Source organism: Scyliorhinus torazame, chromosome 3, assembly GCF_047496885.1.
Source record: "Scyliorhinus torazame isolate Kashiwa2021f chromosome 3, sScyTor2.1, whole genome shotgun sequence".
NCBI classification, from domain to species: Eukaryota; Metazoa; Chordata; class Chondrichthyes; order Carcharhiniformes; family Scyliorhinidae; genus Scyliorhinus; species Scyliorhinus torazame.
The window spans coordinates 198,490,499-198,514,173 of NC_092709.1; the positions used below are offsets into that span (position 1 = coordinate 198,490,499).

General features: G+C 50.2%; 1 protein-coding gene across 7 annotated transcripts in view; it reads right to left on the reverse strand.

Moving 5' to 3' along the window:
- corin (corin, serine peptidase) overlaps window positions 1–23,675 on the reverse strand; it is a 420,139-nt gene that overhangs the window by 128,524 nt on the left and 267,940 nt on the right. For all 7 annotated transcript variants that reach the window (XM_072496714.1, XM_072496713.1, XM_072496715.1 and 4 more), the window contains exon 6: window positions 12,722–12,835. In XM_072496714.1, the coding sequence (XP_072352815.1) occupies window positions 12,722–12,835 (114 nt within the window). The remainder of the gene's footprint in view (window positions 1–12,721; window positions 12,836–23,675) is intronic.

Consider the following 23,675-nt stretch of genomic DNA (forward strand, 5'->3'; position numbering starts at 1 on the left):
AAGGCTATAACAGCCTACCATGCTCCACTACACAGCAGCATGACCATGACGGTCTCTCATGCTACAATGAAGGGCACAGCGCTGAAGACTGTTCAAGCCCAACTGAAGACAAGCCAAAGGAATCGCCTCGTCCAAGCCCGAAGAAAAAAGGTTTATGCGCTGACCTTCAGGATCATTGTAGCCGAACAGAGATTAATAATGCTGCACGGCCACAGAAGGATGCTGAGGATTTGCTAACGAAATTAATTGAATGTTTAACTTGCAAGGAGCAGACTGAGAATTGCCAGTGTTTTAGTACGGATCGAAAAAATGGACAAGACATTGATCCTCAGGTAATGGAAATAACACAACCTGAATCATATCTACAGCAGGGACAAATGTCTCCCTTCAACACAATGCCGCAAAATCCCAACTTCGGAGACCAGCAGTTAGTCAGTAATGACTCTTCAAACCTTGAGGGGAACATTAATTGCATTGAACCTATACACACTCCACTGATTATTGAGCAGAACATTGGAGCAAGAATCCTGAGGACACCGACATCGAGTAGCCAGATAACGAATTTAAAACCCACAGCAGTTTCAAGTGAACCAAGTGTGCTTTCCACTAATGGTGAAGATGCAGATAAGGTCGACCCGATTATCCATTGTACCACACTAACCCCAGTGATTAAGCAGTTATGTATGGGGAGTATAATGTGGGCAATTGAGAACAGTAAAAGAGAGACTGTGACCATGCCAGTCCCAGCAAAATCAGACCCAGAGACCATGAAGGCATGTACATTAAACAAAGTTACATATGAGGTACCTGAGAAGAAAAGTGAAACGGAATGTTCTTTGGAAAATGGTACAATGTCGATAGAAACATTGGATCCTATATTCGAGACCATACATATGGGAGAATTTGGGGGTAATAAACAAGGTTCTGCAATGTCTGGGGGAAGATTTAAAGTTCCAAAGAAGAAAAGCCCAAATGAAGGACAACGGCAAGACAATGACAGTCCACCGACATGGTGTGCACCACCAGATGAAAACTCTGACAATTTACCCAACCCTAGTGAACAGCAAGCTGCTAATGAGGATCTATCCACGGGATGTGAGACGAGTGACGACAGCATCCCACTTCCCATGCAAAAGGTGCAAGGTGACAGACCTCGCCTAGTGCGTACCGAGGCACTCGACGATCACGGTGGGACCACTGACGACTGCGGTGGCGGCGCACCGCTTCCACCCTCGATGGCTCGAGCCGCTCCACTGGTTGGTGCATTCCTGCATGTTCCGACTCCAGAAGTGCAGCTTCAGGGAATCTCGGCTGCCTCCAGTGAACCTGTTGGGACTCCGGACGGGGGGCATCGACGGAAGGCAGACCGGACTCCAGATGGGGAGCAGCCAAGCGCCGACTCTGATTTGCGCACGCCAGACCTTGCTCCGGACGGGCGGTGTCGCGGCCTCGGTGATGGCACGCTCAGGGTGACGGCGGATGCCACGGCGACAGGGAATGGATCGCGTGGCAGTCCCACTGGGTCGGCAGTGGCAACCAGCACCGGCGGTCCAAGATGGACACACCAATTCGCGCCATCGCCAGACGTTGATGCGAGCAACAATTCTCTCTCCAAGGCGACATGCTTCGACGTTTCTCTGCGGAGTCGCCCTTCCGGCACAGCAGGTGGCCGGAACCAGCGTACACGGTCTCGGCCAACTTCCACATCTGGCACAGTCATCGCCTTGCATGATATTAGTGATGGTGCTACTTCGATGGCAACGACCCATCGGCTACAAGATGCCGTCCACCACAAACATAAAAAGAAAACAGACTCCACCTTGTTCCTGGCATGCAGGGCGGATGGATTGGTGCGTAGGCGCAATCAGCGGGCTTTGTGCCGCCTTCCACGCTTGCAACTGAACCGTACGCACACGCCGGATCCTCCACTGGTTCCCAAGGATGACTTCGTGGAGATGCCACGGATCATGCCCCTTCCATCGCCACCAGAACCAAACCACAGCCAGGGCACCACTAACAAAGATGTTGAATGTTATATTTGCACGAATGAAAAAACCAAGCACTGCACGAAGTACAACAAATGGTAAAGTAGAGACTTCGGCAACAGCATCACCTCCAACAGTCCAAGGTGAACCAGTGTGACCCCAAATCTCCACAGCTGAACCGGCTTGAGGACCAGCCCATTCTTGAGGCGGTCACCCATTAGACTGGACTTATAACGCTGTTCATACGTTCAAAAAGTCAAACACTTCTGTATTATAACCTGTTGTTGTTTATTGTTCCAGATATCGTCTGACCAGACCAATGTTCAAGTTTTTTTTTCTCTCGCATCCAAGTTTTGTTATAGTACAACCTTGTTAGTGTGACGCACCCGACATCGCCCCATGTAAATAGTCATAAACACACGCTGTACACAACACACACACACACTCTTAGATGCACTCACGACACAATTATATTTATAACCACGTAGGCACTTATCTTTGTAAAAAGGGGGGATGTCATGATATTCAAACACACACATCATGATAGACACACCAACAGACAAATCAGAACACACAACACCACAACCAATGACAGAAAGATATAAAAGCACAGACACGACCCCCGGTGGTCAGTATTAGCTGCAGAGGAGAACCAGGACACATCTATTGCCAAACACACTCAGGGAGACAGCACGTGCAGAGTATCCAGAACGAACTGTATTATAAGAGTTATAATAAAATAGAGTTGTACCACATACAACTGTGTTGGCTCATCTGTGCACCAGAGCACCCAACACCACAGTGAGGATGACATAGAGCCTAGAGAGAGATACAGACAGGTTAGGGAAGTGGTCAAAAACTTGGCAGTATAATGTAGCAAAATATGAAGTTCTGCAATTTGGGATAAGGAGCTGAACATTATTTAAATAGAGAAAGACTGCAGAAAGCTGCAGCACTGAGGGGTTTGGGGTCCTCGTGCATAAATCCCCAAAATCTAGCATGTAAATTCAGAAGGTAATAGGGAAGGCAAATGGAATGTTGGCCTTTATTTTGAAAGGAATATAGTATGAAAATAGGAAAGTCTTGTTAAAACAAATCTCATTAGACCACACCTGGAATACTGTGAATAGATTTGGTCCCCTTATCCAAGGAAAGATAAATTGGCATTGGAGGCAGTCCAGAGAAGGTTCACTATCTTGATCCCAAGTCTGGAGGGATTTTCTTATGAAGAGAGGTTGAATTGGGCCTGTACACATTGGAGTTCAAAAGAATGAGCGGCAACCTTATAAGACATATAAGATTCTCAAGGGGCTTGACAGGGTAGATGCTGAGAGGTTGTTTCCCCTTGTGGTACAGTCTAGAACCAGAGCACATAATCTCAGAATAAGGGATCCCTCATTTAAGACTAAAATGAGGAGGAATTTCTTCTATCAGAGGATAGTGGAATTCTTTACTGCAGAGAGCTGAAGAGATTAGGTTGTTAAATATGTTCACGGATGAGATATTCAAGTTTTTAATCAGTAAGAGAATCAATCGTTGTGGGGATAAGGCTAGAAAGTGGAGCTGAGGATCATATCAGATCAGTTATGATTTCATTGAATGGGAGAGCAGACTTGATGGGCCAAATGGTGTACTTCTAATGGTATTTTATGCCTCTATTTACAAAGCCCAGTATGCTTTTTAATCACTTTCTCAACTATTCTGCCACCTTCATTGATTTGTGCACATATACCCCTCGGTTTCTTCCTTCATGCACCCGTTTAAAATTGTACCACACAGTTTATATTGCCTCTCCTCATCTTCCAAAAGCAAGATGTATCAATCACATTTCTCTTCATTAAATTTCACCTGCCATGTGTCCACCCATTCCATCATCCTATGTATGTCGTTTCTCTTGATCACTATCCTCCTCAAAGTTCACAATACTTCCAAGTTTTGTGTCATCCACAAATTTTGAAATTGTGCCCTATACACCCAATCTAGGTCATTATAGTGTGTCGAGAAAACAGTAGTCCTGGTACTGCCCCCTGGGCATCCCACTATGCACCTTTGTTAAATCCGAAAAGCAACCATTCACCACCACTCGGCTTCAAGTCACTCAGCCAACTTTGGACCAAGCTACCACTGTCCCTATTATTCCATGATCCTCAACTTCTTTGGCAGAATTATAACTTTTTTTAAAAATGCGTTCATGGGATATGGACATTGCTGGCTGGTCAGCATTTATTGCCCATTCTTGAGGACATTTAAGAGTCAACCATATTGCTGTGGGTCTGGAGTAGGCCAGGCCAGGTAAGGACGACAGATTTATTTCCCTAAAGGACATTGTAGCATTTTATCAAATGCTTTTTGGAAATCCATGTAAACCTCATCAATTGCATTATCCTCATCAACCCTTTCTGTTATCTCATCAAAAATCTCATTCAAGTCAGATAAACACAGTATGCCATTAACAAATCCATGTTGGATTTCCTTAATTAATCTGCACTTGTCTAAACAACTGTTAATTTTGTCCCAGATTGTCGCTTCTAAAAGCCTTCCCACCACTGATTGGCCTGTAGTTGCTGGATGTTTCCTTACACCCTTAAGTGTGTCACATTTGCAATTCCCCAATCCTCTGACACCACTGTTACTGGAAGATTATTGCCAGTGCCTCAGCAAATTCCACTCTCATATCAGTATCCTCAGTTACATCCCATCAACTCCTGATGAAACCGTAAGTACAGCCAGCCGTTCTAATTCCTTCCCTTTCTCATATCTTTATCATCCAGTGTCTAAACCACTTCCTCATTCATGATGATGCCAACAGTATCCTTATCTTGATGAAGACAGATGCAAAGTATTCATTCAGTACCTCAGCCATGCCCTCTGATTCCTCTTGATGCTGTTGTATTTCAGATTCCATAGTGGGGGACTGGGGGGAGGTTGGGTTGGTTAGGCAACAATGCAAACTGCCTCAAACGCACTCACTCCTGACTTTAACAGAACTTAGACAGGGCAGAGTTTATAAGGAGCATCCAGGAGGGTTCTTAAAACAATATGTAGATAGTCCAACTAGGGAAAGGGCTGTACTGGGCCTGGTATTGGGGAATGAGCCTGGCCAGGTGGTAGAAGTTTCAGTAGGGGAGCATTTTGGGAACAGTGACCACAATTCAGTAAGTTTTAAAGTGTTGGTGGACAAGGATAAGAGTGGTCCTAGGGTGAATGTGCTAAATTGGGGGAAGGCTAATTATAACAATATTAGGTGGGAACTGAAGAACCTAGATTGGGGGAGGATGTTTGAGGGTAAATCAACATCCGACATGTGGGAGGCTTTCGAATGTCAGTTGAAAGAAATTCAGGACCGGCATGTTCCTGTGAGGAAGAAGGATAAATATGGCAAATTTCGGGAACCTTGGATAACAAGAGATATTGTAGGCCTCGTCAAGAAGAAAGAGGCATTTGTCAGGACTAGAAGGTTGGGAACAGACGAAGCCTGTGTGGAATATAAGGAAAGTAGGAAGGAACTTAAGCAAGGAGGCAGGAGGGCTAAAAGGGGTCATGAAAAATCATTGGCAAATAGGGTTAAGGAAAATCCCAAGGCTTTTTACACGTACATAAAAAGCAAGAGGGTAGCCAGGGAAAGGGCTGACCCACTGAAGGACAGGGAAGGGAATCTATATGTGGAGCCAGAGGAAATGGGCGAGGTACTAAATGAATACTTTGCATTACTATTCACCAAAGAGAAGGAATTGGTGGATGTTGAGTCTGGAGACGGGTATGTAGATAGCCTGGGTCACATTGAGATCAAAAAAGACGAGGTGTTGGGTGTCTTAAAAAATATTAAGGTAGATAAGTCCCCAGGGCCTGATGGGATCTACCCCAGAATACTGAAGGAGGCAAGAGTGGAAATTGCTGAGGCCTTGACAGAAATCTTTGGATCCTCACTGTCTTCAGATGATGTCCCGGAGAACTGGAAAATAGCCAATGTTGTTTCTTTGTTTAAGAAGGGTAGCAAGGATAATCCAGGGAACTACAGGCCGGTGAGCCTCAAGTCAGTGGTAGGGAAATTACTGGAGCGAATTCTTCAAGACAGGATCTACTCCCATTTGGAAGCAAGTAGAAATCACACGGGATCAGAGGTGGGCTGTGTGGTAGTCTGTGTAGAGGTATTACGGTACCTGGTAATGCTGGAACACCATTGGTAGATATTGTATGTTTCCTATTGGTCAAGCTGTATGGTAGCTCTGCCCTGCAAGGCGGGGTATAAGAGCCCGTGCCGCCCCAGCAGCCTTCTTTCTGTACCTGAGCTGCTGGGGGAAACAGCTTATTAATGCCTTCAGTTGGACTACAACCTCGCTTTAGTGGTCATTGATCGTGCATCAATTTAATAAGCTAGATTTAAAAGGATGGAGCTCCGAATCAAGCCGGAGTGTCTGCAACTCAGCCCCCACGCGGCGAACTCAGCGGCAACCTTCAAGCACTGGCTGGCGTGTTTTAAAGGATATTTCGGCACGGCCGAAAACATCCAGAACAGAAATTGCAAGTCCTGCACTCGAGGGTGAGCCCGGAAATTTACACCCTCATCGAGGACGCGGACGACTTCGATGCAGCAATGGAGCTGCTAAAAGGACACTATATTCGCCCGGTAAACCAGGTCTACGCCCGACATCTGCTAACAACGAGGTGACAAATCCCTGGAAGAATTCTACCGTGCGCTCGTGGTGTTGGGGAGAAACTGCAGCTGCCCGCAAGTCTCGGCGAGCGACCACACAGAACTATACATCCGGGGCGCTTTCGTGGCAGGTATGCTGTCCTCCCAAATCCGCCAGCGATTGCTGGAAAAAGATACCCTAGGCCTCAAGGAGGCACGGGCCCTTGTAGGCTCCCTGGATGTAGCCTCCCGAAACGCCCGCGCTTACGTACCCAACCGCGCGGCAGCCCCCTGGGCAGCGTGGAAACCCTCCGCAGCCGACCCCGAGACATCTCCCATCCCCCCACAAGCTTGTGCTGCAAGGTGGCCTGGCACTCCCAGGGGGCCCCGCTGCTACTTTTGCGGGCAGGCCAAGCACTCCCGGCAGCGCTGCCCGGCCCGCGCATCCACCTGCAAGGGATGCGGGAAAAAGGGCCACTTCATGGTGGTATGCCAGGACCGTGTGGTCACCGCAGTCTCGGTGGCGAATGCGGACCGCCACCACAAACCTCTCCACGGTCCCCGTGCGGCCAGCAGGCACCACCACCTTCCTCCTCCAGGGCCTCGTGCAGCCCCCGGGCGCCGCCACCTTGTCCAGCGGACGCCACGTTCAATGGATGGGCGCCGCCATTTTGTGCATCCCCAGCCATGTGCGACCAATGGGAGCCGCCATCTTGGATGGACTCCCAGGACCACAGCTCGGCTGACCGCACACCGCCCGAAGAGAACACTCAACTGCTGTGATTAGCCTCGGTGACCCTGGACCAGTCCCGGCCTCGAACACTCTCAACTGCTACAACAACAGTACTAAGCAACGGGCACGAACGTCCTGCTTAATCGACTCTGGGAGCACGGAGAGCTTCATACACCCCGACACGGTAAGGCGCTGTTCTCTCCTCATCCACCCCGTTAATCAAAAAATCTCCCTGGCCTCCGGTTCCCACTCAGTAGAGATAAAGGGGTTTTGTGCAGCAAACCTCACGGTCCAGGGAAGGGAGTTTAAAAATTACCGGCTCTACGTCCTTCCCCATTCTGCGCGGCCACACTCCTAGGGTTAGACTTCCAGTGTAACCTTCAAAGTCTAACTTTCAAATTCGGCGGCCTTATACCCCCCTTACTGACTGCAGCCTCGCGACCCTCACGGTCGATCCGCCTTCCCTGTTTGCAAACCTCACCCCGGATTGCAAACCCGTCGCCACCAGGAGCAGATGGTACAGTGCCCAGGATCGGATCTTTATTAGGTCAGAGGTCCAAAGGCTACTGAGGGAAGGAGTCATTGAAGCGAGCAACAGTCCCTGGAGAGCTCAAGTAGTGGTCGTAAAGACCGGGGAGAAGCATAGGATGGTCATCGACTACAGTCAGACCATCAACAGGTTTACGCAGCTGGACGCGTACCCTCTCCCCCGCATATCCGACCTGGTAAACAGGATCACGCATTACAAGGTCTTCTCCATGGTGGATCTTAAGTCCGTCTACCACCAGCTCCCCATCCGCACTAGTGACCGCAAATACACTGCCTTCGAGGCAGATGGGCGGCTCTACCACGTCTTAAGGGTTCCCTTCGGTGTCACTAATGGGGTCTCGGTCTTCCAGCGCGAGAAGGACAGGATGGTTGACCGGTACGGTTTACGGGCAACATTCCCGTAACTCGATAATGTCACCATCTGCGGCCACGACCAGCAGGACCACGACACCAACCTCCGAAAATTCCTCCAGACCGCAAAGATCCTTAACCTTACGTATAACAAGGATAAATGCGTGTTTAGCACCGACCGCCTAGCCATCCTCGGCTATGCAGTGCGAAATGGAGTTATAGGCCCCTACCCTGAACGCATGCGCCCCTTTATGGAGTTCCCCCTCCCTCACTGCTCCAAGGCCCTGAAGCGCTGCCTAGGGTTTTTCTCTCACTATGCCCAGTGGGTCCCCAACTATGTGGACAAGGCCCATCCCCTGATTCAATCCACAGTTTTTTCCCCTGTCGATAGAGGCCCGCCAGGCCTTCAGTCGCATCAAAGCAGACATTGCAAAGGCCACGATGCACGCCATCGATGAGTCCCTCCCCTTCCAGGTCGAGAGCGACGCATCTGACATAGCTCTGGCGGCCACCCTCAACCAAGTGGGCAGACCCGTGGCCTTCTTCTCACGTATCCTCCATGCTTCCGAAATCCGCCACTCCTCACTGACCAACGGTCGGTTGCTTTCATGTTCAATAAGGCACAGCGGGGCAAGATAAAAAACGACAAGATCTTGCGGTGGAGGATAGAACTCTCCACCTACAACTACGAGATCTTGTATCATCCTGGGAAGCTAAACGAGCCTTCTGATGCCCTGTCCTGCGGCACATGTGCCACCGCACAAGTGGACCGCCTCTGAGCCCTCTGCGAGGACCTCTGCCACCCGGGGGTCACTCGCTTCTTCCACTTTATCAAGACCTGCAACCTACCCTACTCCATCGAGGAGGTCAGGACAGCCACCAGGGACTGCCAAATCTGCGCGGAGTGCAAACCGGACTTCTACCGGCCAGAGAGGGCGCACCTGATAAAGGCTTCCCGTCCCTTTAAACGCCTCAGCATTGACTTCAAAGGCCCCTTCCCCTCCACCGACCGCAACACGTACACCCTGAACGTGATTGACAAGTACTCCCGGTTCCCATTTGCCATCCCCTGCCCCGACATGACCGCAACCACCGTCATCAAGGCCCTCCATAGCATCTTTACACTGTTCGGGTTCCCCGCTTACATACATAGTGATATGGGGGTCCTCCTTTATGAGCGACGAACTGCGTCAATTCCTGCTCACCAAGGGCATTGCCTCGAGCAGGACGACCAGTTACAACCCCCGGGGTAACGGACAGGTAGAGAGGGAGAACGGAATGGTCTGGAAGACCGTCCTACTGGCCCTACTGTCCAGGAATCTCCCAGTCTCCCGCTGGCAGGAAGTCTTCCCGGATGCCCTCCACTCCATCAAGTCACTGCTTTGAACCACGACCAACCAAACCTAACGAACGCCTCCTTGTCTTCCCCAGGAAGTCCTCCTCTGGGATCTCGCTCCCGACCTGGCTGGCAGCTCCCGGACCCATCCTGCTCCGAAAACACGTGCGCACAAGTCGGACCCGTTGGTCGAGAGGGTCCATCTTCTCCACGCTAACCCCCAGTACGCCTTACTGACGTAACCCGACGGCCGACAAGATACGGTCTCCCTACGAGACCTGGCGCCTGCCGGATCCCCATGCACACCCCAGCCACCAGTCCCACCCTCGCTCCCACCCATGCACCTTACAGGAGGATCGGCCCTTCCGCCGGCCCCGTCTAGGCCGCCCCACCCACCGATGCATCCCGCAGACGCTCCCTTCCCAGGTCAACCGTTTTCCCCACCAGATGCCCGAGCCTCCACCGGCGTCACCACCAAAGCTTCAACGATCACAGAGGACGACCAGGGCCCCCGATCTACTGATTGCTTCATTTAAAAGTGTATATAGTTAATTGTGAATCTGTAAATAGTTACAAAATGCTGTACGGAGGTATTACGGTACCTCCATAACTATAATTTCTACCATGTTACCATGTTGTAATATCAAGCCACCACCCCCGCCGGGCTCTTTTTTAATAGGGGGTGAATGCGGTAGTCTGTGTAGAGGTATTACGGTACCTGGTAATGCTGGAATGCCATTGGTAGAGATTGTATGTTTCCTATTGGTCAAGCTGTATGGTAGCTCCGCCCTGCCTGTGCCGCCCCAGCAGCCTTCTTTCTGTACCTGAGCTGCTGGGGGAAACATCTAGCTTATTAAAGCCTTCAGTTGGACTACAACCTCGCTTTAGTGGTCATTGATCGTGTATCAGGCTGGCAAAATGGATAGAGAACTGGCTAGGTCATAGAAGGCAGAGAGTAGCAATGGAAGGGTGCTTTTCTGATTGGAGGGTTGTGACCAGTGGTGTTCCACAGGGATCAGTGCTGGGACCTTTGCTGTTCGTAGTATATATAAATGGTTTGGAGGAAAATGTAACTGGTCTGATTGGTAAGTTTGCAGACGACACAAAGGTTGGTGGAATTGCGGATAGCAATGAGGACTGTCAGGATACAGCAGGATCCTGAGGATACAGCAGAATTTAGATCATTTGGAGACTTGGGCGGAGAGATGGCAGATGGAGTTTAATCTGGACAAATGTGAGGTAATGCATTTTGGAAGTTAGGGAATATACAGTGAATGGTAGAACCCTCAAGAGTATTGACAGTCAGAGAGATCTAGGTGTACAGGTTCACAGGTCACTGTAAGGGGCAACACAGTCAAGAAGGCATAAGGCATGCTTGCCTTCATTGGCCGGGGCATTGAGTATAAAAATTGGCCAGTCATGTTGCAGCTGTATAGAACCTTAGTTAGGCCACACTTGGAGTATGGTGTTCAATTCTGGTCACCACACTACCAGAAGGATGTGGAGGCTTTAGAAAGGGTGCAGAAGAGAATTACCAGGATTTTGCCTGGTATGGAGGGCATTAGCTATGAGGAGCGGTTGAATAAACCCGGTTTGTTCTCACTGGAATGACGGAGGTTGAGGGGCGATCTGGTAGAGGTCTACAAAATTATGAGGGGCACAGACAGAGATGATAGTCAGAGACTTTTTCCCAGGGTAGAGGGGTCAATTACTAGGGGGCATAGGTTTAAAGTGTGAGGGGCGACGTTTAGAGGAGATGTACGAGGCAAGTTTTTTACACGTAGGGTAGTGGGTGCCTGGAACTCGCTGCCGGAGGAGGTGATGGAAGCAGGGACGATAGCGACGTTTAAGGGCCATCTTGACAAATACATGAATAGGATGGGAATAGAGGGATATGGACCCCGGAAGTGTAGAAGGTTTTTGTTTAGACGGGCAGCATGGTAGGTGCAGGCTTGGAGGGCCGAAGGGCCTGTTCCTGTGCTGTACTTTTCTTTGTTCCAAGTTGGACGAGGTGGGTCACTCATTAAATTATTCTAATAAGGGTACAAGCCTCAGAATTTATCTCTCTTCCAACTATAATGAAGGACTCCTTGGTTTTCCAAACCGCTGGAAAGGTGACAGTTAAAGGGAGACAAATACAGCTGCATCAAAATGGTAAGTGTTTTTCCAGTTCAGCTTGTGGGGCAGGAAGAGTTGGATTGCGTCCCCTCAGACCTCAGAGCTTACCCATTTCCCACTCTGTGAGACTGGGTTCCCTCTGATATCCCCTGCTTCAGATACCCGGAACCACTGATGCTCATCTCTGCTCCTGTGTCCCTTCAAAACACTGTGATTACCCCTTTTCAATCCAGGTCACATTGTACCCATCCCAACACACTCACACGTTTACCCATGCAACAGGAAACCTAACTGAACCTGCGCATGGCCTCTTCTGGAGCATTCCCCATCCAACAGGGAGCCAAGACTGTCCGTCTGGGTGGGAAATCTGTTGAAAACAAAACTTGCACTCTGTGGAGTTTTCAATTCACAGCCTTTCGGGAAACCCAGACTTACCTGTACTCCTCCCCTGTGCTTACTGACCTGGGATATTCCACTCCTGTAAATATCAGGGTCCATGAATGGGGCATCATATGAACCTAGAATTCAGTAAATCCAACTTCCTTATTCTGGGGGCAAGTGTGGCAGGTATTAATTGATCAATTTGTCTGCCATCAAAACATGAAGCTGGATTTAGATGTGCAAGTGCTGGGAACTGGCTCACGGATGCTGGGGCTTTGGTATCATGATTAAAACATTGTTACTATATCGCCGTTTTGATCAGATAATGGAACATTTGTTTTTCGTGACAGGCCTTTGTTTCCCTGACAATGATCAACATAAAATTGGGACTCCGAAGCTGACAAATGATCTGATATTGACACCTATGGGGTGTTATCCAAAAGCAAAACGGAGTGTTCAGAATCAAACACCAAGTATAATTTGTCCCATTAATAGAAAAGCCATCAGTGGAGATGTACCTAGGTTTTATATCCACAGATGGATGAGCACTCAGACTTAACACATAACAAAAGGTGACCCTTTAAGAGTGTAATCATTGTTTGCAGTTACTAAAGAAAGAGAAATAAATGACATACTGCAATCTGCTTCATCACTCCAGTCATCACAATCATTGTAACCGTTGCACAGCAGTTTCCTTTGGATACAGAACCCCCTGCCACACAAGACATTGTCCTGGTCTTTGCAAGATGCTGCAAGGAAAAGAAGAAAAAGATACTTTAAAAGCTGCAGAATCCTTTATGTGAGTTGCATCAGATGAATATCACAACTAAACAGCATAGACAATATATTCTATTCATACCTTTTAAACGATGATAACTTTGCTCAAAACATTTCATCGACCATGAATTGATGCTCAATGACAATATAGAATTCAACTTTGTTCCTCTCGGCATCAAGTGTGCTTACTGAATTTAGCAAATATACCTTTTTCTAAACTCCATTTTCTGACACATCTAAATATAAATAAAGCAATTTTTCCCCCAGAAAGAACACTTTTGGTGGAATCATCCCCACTGGGCTTAGGGTCAGTGGTTGGAACAAAAAGTGAGAGCATTCTCCACCATGCACGCAGCGGAGAATCCTGCTAAATCGTGTAATGCAGCTGGGGGGGCGGTTCCCAATGATTTTCATGGTGGATCAGGTAGGATGTCACATGCCCCACTATCATATACGGATACAATATTTAAAAGGCGTTTGGAAACTACTGTTACCTCGTTCTATACAATGGACCAGGACATGGCACGCCAAAGCCAAGGAGCACAGCCCCCTCCAATCTGTGATGCATTGCTGGAAGTACTGATGAATGGAGTGGAGGAAAGGAGGGGTATCCTTTGCCCGAGGTATGGGAGGAGGATGCCCAACTGTCTCACCACCCCTGCATGGAAGGCAGTTGCCAGGGTGATGAGTGCCAGCTACCCTCACAGTAAAATTGCCCTGGAGTGCAGGAAAATAATAAATTACCTAATTCACACCGCTAGAGTAAGTGAACCCTCTACTGCCCATACACACCCCATACACACCTCACTGAATGGGAAATGACTTGGGCCTCAGTGGCACTGCCTATGCACAAAAGCTCATCTCAGAGGGCTGCAGTGATGCCTCATTGCCCCCACTGCAGTCCACGTAGTCTTCAGGTAGGGAAGGTGACTGCGGATCATTGGCCCTGCCTCATTGAGAGTTCAATGTTTGAGGGTGTGGGCCCTTGGCATAGAGGGCAGAATAATCTGTTGCAGGTGCCATGCCTGTGTTGACTTTGTCCTTACACTATGCCAATTTTGTACCCATGTTACTACTGTCCCTTTTATTCCATGAGTTTTAACCATAATTTCTATTGCCTGTATCAAAGGTAACTAATTGTTATAAATTTGGGTCTCCTGACTTCCGGTGGCGACAAGTAGAAAAGCAGTCGTTTCAAGGTGGCTCCCGCTAGAGAACTTTAATTTAAGCCCTTTTCACCCTATATTTGGAGGAGATTTGGGTTGGAATTTGGTTAGTATGGTGGGTTAAGAATTCCATGTCAAAGGGATGCCCAATAAATAAAGACTGGGCAGCAGAATAAATTAGGAATCGTCGTTGAACTCGGAGGCTTCGGGGCTTTGTCTGTGAAGAAAACGGTGGAGGCTCCTGCAGCATCAGTGGCCTCTTCACTAGTCACTGAGATACTTACAGGCATCCTGGCGGGGAACTTCAGAAAATACAGCGGGAGCACCATTGAGGAGGTGAGGTCCTCGATTTGGTGGGCACTTTTATGGAGACAGTTTAGGCAACATTTCATAATGGGTGCCATGTCGTTGTTAGCCCCAATCTGAGAAACCATCGTTCTGTTCTGGCAGCCTTGGACTTGGTGTTTTGGAAATGGGGAGAGGAGAGGTTGTAGCAATTCGGGGAGATGTTTATAGAAGGGAAGTTTGCTGGTTTTGAGGAGTGATTGGGTAAATCCCAGCTTCCGAGAACTAATCTGTTTAGGTATTATCAGGCGCGTAACTTTTTGGGTAAGGAGATTCTTTCCTTCTCCTTGGCACCCTCACCCTCGTTGATGGGTAGGGTTCTTTTGGGGGAAGGGAAGATATCAAATATTTATAGTCTGCTTATTTTGCTGGAGCATGTTCCATTCGATGAAGTTAAAGGGACGTGGGAGAGGGGGCTGGGTCAGGTTTTTGAGCAGGGGTGTGGAGTGAGGCTCTAGTCAACCCCACCTTCTCATGTGCTCGGCTCAGCTTGATTCAGCTCAAGGAGCAGCATAGGACACACTGACCAGTGAATGTATTTTTCCAGATGTAGAGGATAGGTGCAAGCAGTGTTCATGGGGTCCGGCTAATCATAAGCATATGTTCTGGTCTTGTCCTAAACCTGTGAGCTTTTGGGTCTCCTCCTTCAACACCATGTCAGGGATTCTTGGGATTAAGTTGGAGCCTTGCCCTTTGGTGGCTAACTTTGGGGTCTCGGACCCACCGGAGCTGCAGATCGGGGAGAAGGCAGATGTTCTGGCCTTTCAATCACTAATAGCCCGAAGACGAGCTAATCCGAATTGGATCCCCGTGGATAGGTGTGCCATGTAGCATGTGAGAGTTATTGCCTAGCATCCCAATCAGACCATGCTGCCTGGACACTGCAGGAGGTAACACCTAAGAAGCAGCGGGCAACATCCAAACACCCAAGAGGCTAGACTCTGGCACTGGGGACATCTCTGCAATCAGAGGGTGGGTGCGGCACCGGGGAGGTGGGAAGAGCGATGGTGGATATGGAGGGTCCCGGGGGGGAAGACACTGCTGGTTGTTAGTCTCACACCCTCACCAATTCCGTACAGGTATTGCACGGGATGGACGATATCTTGGACCCCGCGGAACTTGCCCTAGTGGTGCCGCTGGCATGCCTGGCAGCAGTGAAGCTGGCGGCAGCAGCACCAACAGAGTTTTGAGGCAGTGGCCAATGTGCATGCCCCCCCCCCCCCCCCCCCCCCCCCCCCTCCCCCAACACCCTGAGGATCCGGCCACCCATTAGATCAGGGAGGGACGGAGAGGGGGAGATCCGCGATGGCCCAAGGTGTACAGGCGTTGCTGGTCTTTCGGACAGATGACGGACGGTGCAGCACCTATACCATGTCCTTGCAGACTTGGCACCATGTGGAGGAGGATGATACCGACCCCCGGGGGCAGTCAAGGTCACCGCAGCCCTGCATTTTTATGCAAAGGGTTCATTCCAGGGCACGAGCAGGGACATGTCTGGCATCTCAGAAGCTACAGCCCACAAGAGTATCTGTGAAGTCACGGATGTCCTGTTTGCCTGGGCAGAAAACTATACAGGGCAGGATTCGCCGGGAATCGACGGGACGGGCAGAAACGGCGCAGTGGAGTGCCAGCAACCACTCCGGCGTCGGGCTGCCCCAAAGATGCGGAATCCTCCGCACCTTCAGGGGCTAGGACGGCGCCGGAGTGGTTTGCACCCCGCCGGCCGGCGTAGAAGGCCTTTGGCGCCGCGCCAGCCGGAGCTGAAGGGACTCCGCCGGCCGGGAGCGTCAACGTCTGCTGACGTCATCCCTGCACATGCGCAGAGGGGTTCACCTTCGTGCCGGCCATTGCGGAGGCTTACACGGCCGGCGTTAAGGAATAGAGTGCCCCCACTGCACAGGCCTGCCCACGGGCCCGGCCAGCGTGGGGGCATCTCGCGGGGCCAGATCCCCCTGCGGCCCCCAAAGAACCCCTGAGCCCGCCTGCGCCGCCAGGTCCCGCCGGTAAGGGACCAATTCCAATTTACGGCGGCGGGACCGGAATAGAATGGGTGGGACTTTGGCCCATCGCGAGCCGGAGAATTGCCAGGAGGGCCACTGCCAGCAGCCGCCGACTGGCGCGGCGCGATTCCCGCCCCCGCCAAATCCCCGGTGCCGGAGAATTCTGCAGCCGGCGAAGCGGGATTCACGCCGGCCCTCACCGATTCTCCGACCCAGCGGGAGTCAGAGAATCCCGCCCACAAACTTTGACATGGACCAGGTCGAATGAGATGCCCAGTCAGCAGGATTCTCCGCCATCACCAGGATGCCCCAGGTCTCGGGGATAATAGACGGCACACATGTCGCCTTGTGTGCATTGGGCCGTCTGGGAGTGCCCTTCATTCTTTTTTTTTAAATTTAGAGTACACAATTATTAATTTTTCTTCCAATTAGGGGGCAATTTAGCGTGGCCAATCCACCTAACCTGCACATCTTTGGGTTGTGGGGGTGAAACCCACGCAGACACGGGGAGAATGTGCAAACTCCTCGCGGGCAGTGACCCAGGGCCAGGATTCAAACCCGGGTCCTCAGCGCCGTGTTCCCAGTGCTAACCACTGCGCCACGTGCCGCCCTGCCCTTGATTAATAGGAAGGGCTTCCACTCACTGAACATCCAGCTCGTGTGCGGCCATCACCTGAAAATCATGCGCATGGGTGCACGCTCCCCACGGAGTGTGCATGACAGCTACATCCTAGGGGCAATCGGACATCGTCTTCACAGGCCATCCCAGGATGGGCGATTGGTTCTTGGGGGATAATGGGTACCCGCTGAGGATCTGGTTAATGATGCCAGTATGGAGGTCGGTGACTGATGCGGAGACCCGATACAATGAGACCCATGCAGTCACCCAGTCTGTCATTGAGGGTGCATTGAGGGACTCCTCAAAATGCAGTTCCGATGCCTCGACCGCTCCGGTGGTGCACCACAGTACACCCTCCAGAGGTCTGCGGTGTCCTCCACAACCTGCCACAGCAGCGGAGTGACGTGCTGGAGTTGGAGGAGATGGAATGTGTGGCCACCGCCGAAGAGGAGCACGAGTACGAGGAGGCACCAGACTGGTAGGGGCTAGAGGATGGATCCGGAGAGGGCCCATAGGACCAGCTGGAGGATGGAGGACAGTGGCAGTGGCCAGGGTCCGGCAAGCCCGGAGGAACTAATCGTCTCCCGCTTCACATAGAACGTGGCCTCGTCCGTCATTCTCCCTCTCCTCATCCCCCCCTTCCCACCTCCCTGCCCTCTTCATCATCCCCACCCCCAATTTCCACCCTTCCAGGTCTGTGTAATATCACTCCAGGGTGATGAAACTGTCGGCACTGTCAGTGGGTCATGATCGAGGGCAAGGGAGTGATGATAGCCCGCAGAGAGCTGAGCACTGGAGCTCCTCATCCAATGCCATATTCGGACCCCTGTCTGTCTCCTTAGTGCTCACTCACATCCATCACCTGCACGTGATGTGCGAGGCGGCGGCAGCGAGGGAGGAGGGGAGAGGAGGAAGGGGGGAAGTAACCAGAATATCCATGGCCAGGGAGATGGGGGCATGGGATTGATGCTCCTCCTGCATTGTGGAAGAAAGTGCCGGAGGCGTCATTATTGGTCGAGGTCAACAGATTTTAATTATGTACATACATGTCCCCAACTGCCCGATCCTCCCAATGGTCCGTCCCATTTTTCCCATCCCTTCCAGACCCTCTCCCCACCCTTTCCCTCATGCTCTTCCCCTTAATCACTACCTCCCTACCCCCAATGCCCTCTCAGTGAACCTCGACGTGCGCCTAGGTGTTGTCGTGATCTGTACATCTGTACATACATCTGCACATACACCAGGGACTGCAGCACAGATGTAACAGTCACAGCACCACTAGAGGGCAGCATCAGAGGCGGGTATAAAGGGTCGAGCCCAAGGTAGGATCCGCCTCTTTGAGAAGCACAGAGCTAGGGAGCAGCAGCACACAGAGACAGCTCAGCATAGGCAGTTTACCTTAGTTTCACTGGTCATACCTCTTGACTGTTTTACATCTAGTTGAGCTCTGGAAGCAGAACAAACCCTTTGAATAAAGAGCTTGTGTTAGCTGTGTGGTGTTGGGTGCTCTGGTGCACAGATGAGCCAACACAGTTGTATGTGGTACAACTCTATTTTATTATAACTCTTATAATACAGTTCGTTCTGGATACTCTGCACGTGCTGTCTCCCTGAGTGTGTTTGGCAATAGATGTGTCCTGGTTCTCCTCTGCAGCTAATACTGACCACCGGGGGTCGTGTCTGTGCTTTTATATCTTTCTGTCATTGGTTGTGGTGTTGTGTGTTCTGATTTGTCTGTTGGTGTGTCTATCATGATGTGTGTGTTTGAATATCATGACATCCCCCCTTTTTACAAAGATAAGTGCCTACGTGGTTATAAATACAATTGTGTCGTGAGTGCATCTAAGAGTGTGTGTGTGTGTTGTGTACAGCGTGTGTTTATGACGTAACTATTTACATGGGGCGATGTCGGGTGCGTCACACTAACAAGGTTGTACCATAACAAAACTTGGATGCGAGAGAAAAAAAAAACTTGAACATTGGTCCGGTCAGACGATATCTGGAACAATAAACAACAACAGGTTATAATACAGAAGTGTTTGACTTTTTGAACGTATGAACAGCGTTATAAGTCCAGTCTAATGGGTGACCGCCTCAAGAATGGGCTGGTCCTCAAGCCGGTTCAGCTGTGGAGATTTGGGGTCACACTGGTTCACCTTGGACTGTTGGAGGTGATGCTGTTGCCGAAGTCTCTACTTTACCATTTGTTGTACTTCGTGCAGTGCTTGGTTTTTTCATTCGTGCAAATATAACATTCAACATCTTTGTTAGTGGTGCCTTGGCTGTGGTTTGGTTCTGGTGGCGATGGAAGGGGCATGATCCGTGGCATCTCCACGAAGTCATCCTTGGGAACCAGTGGAGGATCCGGCGTGTGCGTACGGTTCAGTTGCGAGCGTGGAAGGCGGCACAAAGCCCGCTGATTGCGCCTACGCACCAATCCATCCGCCCTGCATGCCAGGAACAAGGTGGAGTCTGTTTTCTTTTTATGTTTGTGGTGGACGGCATCTTGTAGCCGATGGGTCGTTGCCATCGAAGTAGCACCATCACTAATATCATGCAAGGCGATGACTGTGCCAGATGTGGAAGTTGGCCGAGACCGTGTACGCTGGTTCCGGCCACCTGCTGTGCCGGAAGGGCGACTCCGCAGAGAAACGTCGAAGCATGTCGCCTTGGAGAGAGAATTGTTGCTCGCATCAACGTCTGGCGATGGCGCGAATTGGTGTGTCCATCTTGGACCGCCGGTGCTGGTTGCCACTGCCGACCCAGTGGGACTGCCACGCGATCCATTCCCTGTCGCCGTGGCATCCGCCGTCACCCTGAGCGTGCCATCACCGAGGCCGCGACACCGCCCGTCCGGAGCAAGGTCTGGCGTGCGCAAATCAGAGTCGGCGCTTGGCTGCTCCCCATCTGGAGTCCGGTCTGCCTTCCGTCGATGCCCCCCGTCCGGAGTCCCAACAGGTTCACTGGAGGCAGCCGAGATTCCCTGAAGCTGCACTTCTGGAGTCGGAACATGCAGGAATGCACCAACCAGTGGAGAGGGTCGAGCCATCGAGGGTGGAAGCGGTGCGCTGCCACCGCAGTCGTCAGTGGTCCCACCGTGATCGTCGAGTGCCTCGGTACGCACTAGGCGAGGTCTGTCACCTTGCACCTTTTGCATGGGAAGTGGGATGCTGTCGTCACTCGTCTCACATCCCGTGGATAGATCCTCATTAGCAGCTTGCTGTTCACTAGGGTTGGGTAAATTGTCAGAGTTTTCATCTGGTGGTGCACACCATGTCGGTGGACTGTCATTGTCTTGCCGTTGTCCTTCATTTGGGCTTTTCTTCTTTGGAATTTTAAATCTTCCCCCAGACATTGCAGAACCTTGTTTATTACCCCCAAATTCTCCCATAGGTATGGTCTCGAATATAGGATCCAATGTTTCTATCGACATTGTACTATTTTCCAAAGAACATTCCGTTTCACTTTTCTTCTCAGGTGCCTCATATGTATCTTTGTCTAATGTACATGCCTTCATGGTCTCTGGGTCTGATTTTGCTGGGACTGGCATGGTCACAGTCTCTCTTTTACTGTTCTCAATTGCCCACATTATACTCCCCATACATAACTGCTTAATCACTGGGGTTAGTGTGGTACAATGGATAATCGGGTCGACCTTATCTGCATCTTCACCATTAGTGGAAAGCACACTTGGTTCACTTGAAACTGCTGTGGGTTTTAAATTCGTTATCTGGCTACTCGATGTCGGTGTCCTCAGGATTCTTGCTCTAATGTTCTGCTCAATAATCAGTGGAGCGTGTATAGGTTCAATGCAATTAATGTTCCCCTCAAGGTTTGAAGAGTCATTACTGACTAACTGCTGGTCTCCGAAGTTGGGATTTTGCGGTGTTGTGTTGAAGGGAGACATTTGTCCCTGCTGTAGATATGATTCAGGTTGTGTTATTTCCATTACCTGAGGATCAATGTCTTGTCCATTTTTTTGATCCGTACTAAAACACTGGCAATTCTCAGTCTGCTCCTTGCAAGTTAAACATTCAATTAATTTCGTTAGCAAATCCTCAGCATCCTTCTGTGGCTGTGCAGCATTATTAATCTCTGTTCGGCTATAATGATCCTGAAGGTCAGCGCATAAACCTTTTTTCTTCGGGCTTGGACGAGGCGATTCCTTTGGCTTGTCTTCAGTTGGGCTTGAACAGTCTTCAGCGCTGTGCCCTTCATTGTAGCATGAGAGACCGTCATGTTCATGCTGCTGTGTAGTGGAGCATGGTAGGCTGTTATAGCCTTCTTGCTGTTCACGTGAGCATGGCAGACTTGCATCGTCTGCCGCTGGTTGGTCAGGAGAGGTTGCTAGACCCTCATGGTCTTGTTCCTGCAAGGACTGCGCTCTGGAGTCTTGCGTTCCTTCCATCGTGGAGTCCGTCCACAAGCTCTCTGTGGAGGCTTGTGACACTGGAGTCACTTCTTGTTCGTGCAAGGACTGCGCTCTGGAGTCTTGCGTTGCTTCTATCGTGGAGGCTGTCCACGAGCTCTCTGTGGAGGCTTGTGACACTGGAGTCACTTCTTGTCCGTGCAAGGACTGCGCTCTGGAGTCTTGCATTTCTGCAATTGTGGAGTCTGTCCACGAGCTTGCTGTGGAAGCTTGTGACACTGGAGTCACTTCTGGTTCATGCGAGGACTGCACTCTGGAGTCTTGCATGTCTTCTTTCATAGAGTCGGGAACGTTGAGCGGGACGTGGACCACGCTCTGTGTGGCAGCAGGGCACTCTCCGTGTGCTTGCACCGCTCCCTGTCTGTTAATGTCAGGCTGCAGCATCATCCGGTACTGATAAGTTGGAACGTCATATCTGCTGGATTGAAGATCCTCAAATCCGAAAAATGAATCCGCATCTGCGTCGGATTCAATGTGGGGGCCGCCAATGTGCAACACGAAAGGTTCGTCCGAGTCATAGTCATATAGGACCACGGAGCTATCATTGGGCTCGCGAGGTCCGTAAACACTGTAAAGATCGTCATCGAAGTATTCAAGGTCGGAATCATCGGCTTGTGCGTAGGTAACTGCTTGTCGGAGGGTTCTTCGGAGGTCAAATTCATCTCCTGGGTCAATTTGCGGCACTGTGCTGTCATTCCAGGTGAGGGAAGGTTGTTTTACAGCTTTAACAGATTTTTGTTTTTTTGATTTGGGACGTTTCCTTTTTAAATTGGATTTGGGACATTTCCCTTTTAAATTGGTGCAGTCTGGGGCCTCTGACATCCTGACGCTCGGTATGTAGCACGTAGGAAGCGACTGCGTATGCTCAGATCGCTGTTCCTTTACCGATGGCCGTTTTCTTGACTGCGCATGCGCAGCATCTCGCGCATGCGCAAACGAAACTTCCGGTTCTGCGCACTTCTCGCGCAACTGTGCTAGCGTTATACCTTTAGCAAGATGGCCGCCGACCTCGACCCAGCCTTCTCTCAGGCCCGGGATTTCGGCCTCTGGGAATTCGGGCTCCGGGATCCCAGCCACGAGGTGAGTACTGCAGCTTTTCTTACCTTTATGTGCCGATTGGATTGCGTTTTCTTCACAGTACTTGGAGAATTTGCCCAGGACTGCCTGGTAATCGTACCTTTGCTGCCTCCTGAAGAACCTGAACCTTCTGAATATTTCTCTTGCCCTTGCACCGGCGATGGTGAGGAGAAATTCAATTTTTTCCTTATCATCCAGGTCTTTGAGTTCAGCTGCCACCAGGAACAATTCGAACATTTGCCGGAATCGCCGCCAGTTTTCGCGGAGGTCGCCGTAGCACTGGAGCGCCTGCGGAACCGGGAGCTCGTACATCATGCCTGGGCACTGCTGGTTGTCTGTGTACACTGAGGTATGCCGGCAGGTATCGATCCACTCCTGTACCATGTGGTGTTGGGTGCTCTGGTGCACAGATGAGCCAACACAGTTGTATGTGGTACAACTCTATTTTATTATAACTCTTATAATACAGTTCGTTCTGGATACTCTGCACGTGCTGTCTCCCTGAGTGTGTTTGGCAATAGATGTGTCCTGGTTCTCCTCTGCAGCTAATACTGACCACCGGGGGTCGTGTCTGTGCTTTTATATCTTTCTGTCATTGGTTGTGGTGTTGTGTGTTCTGATTTGTCTGTTGGTGTGTCTATCATGATGTGTGTGTTTGAATATCATGACAAGCTGTAAGTCTACAGTCTTCATTCAGACTTAGAGAATAACAAATGGTACCAGGTGTGGTTTCAGCAAGCTAGCTAGACAACAGCAAGAGAAGAGGACTTAAACCAGACATTCGATCACGGAAGGCCTCGCAGCATTCGGACCCTTCAGATACCAATCGGCACGATGGACCCAATCCAACCTCCACGTCTGCTCCAGACCACTGGTAATATGCATTCCAATTGGAAACATTTTATACAACAGTTCAAAATATATCTAGAAGCTAAGGATCTAACCTCAACGTCTGATGCCAGGAAGATAGTCTTGCTCTTATCCCTGGCTGGGCCGCAGGCACTAGAAATATACAATTCCTTTACCTACCTGGCAGGGGAGGACAAGGGCAAGCCAGAAATAATCAACAAAATATTTGAAACCCACTGTCAATCTGAAGTCAATGAAATATTTGAAAGATTCAAGTTCAATACGCAAGCAGCTACGATTCGAGATTGTAGACGACAACAAATCATC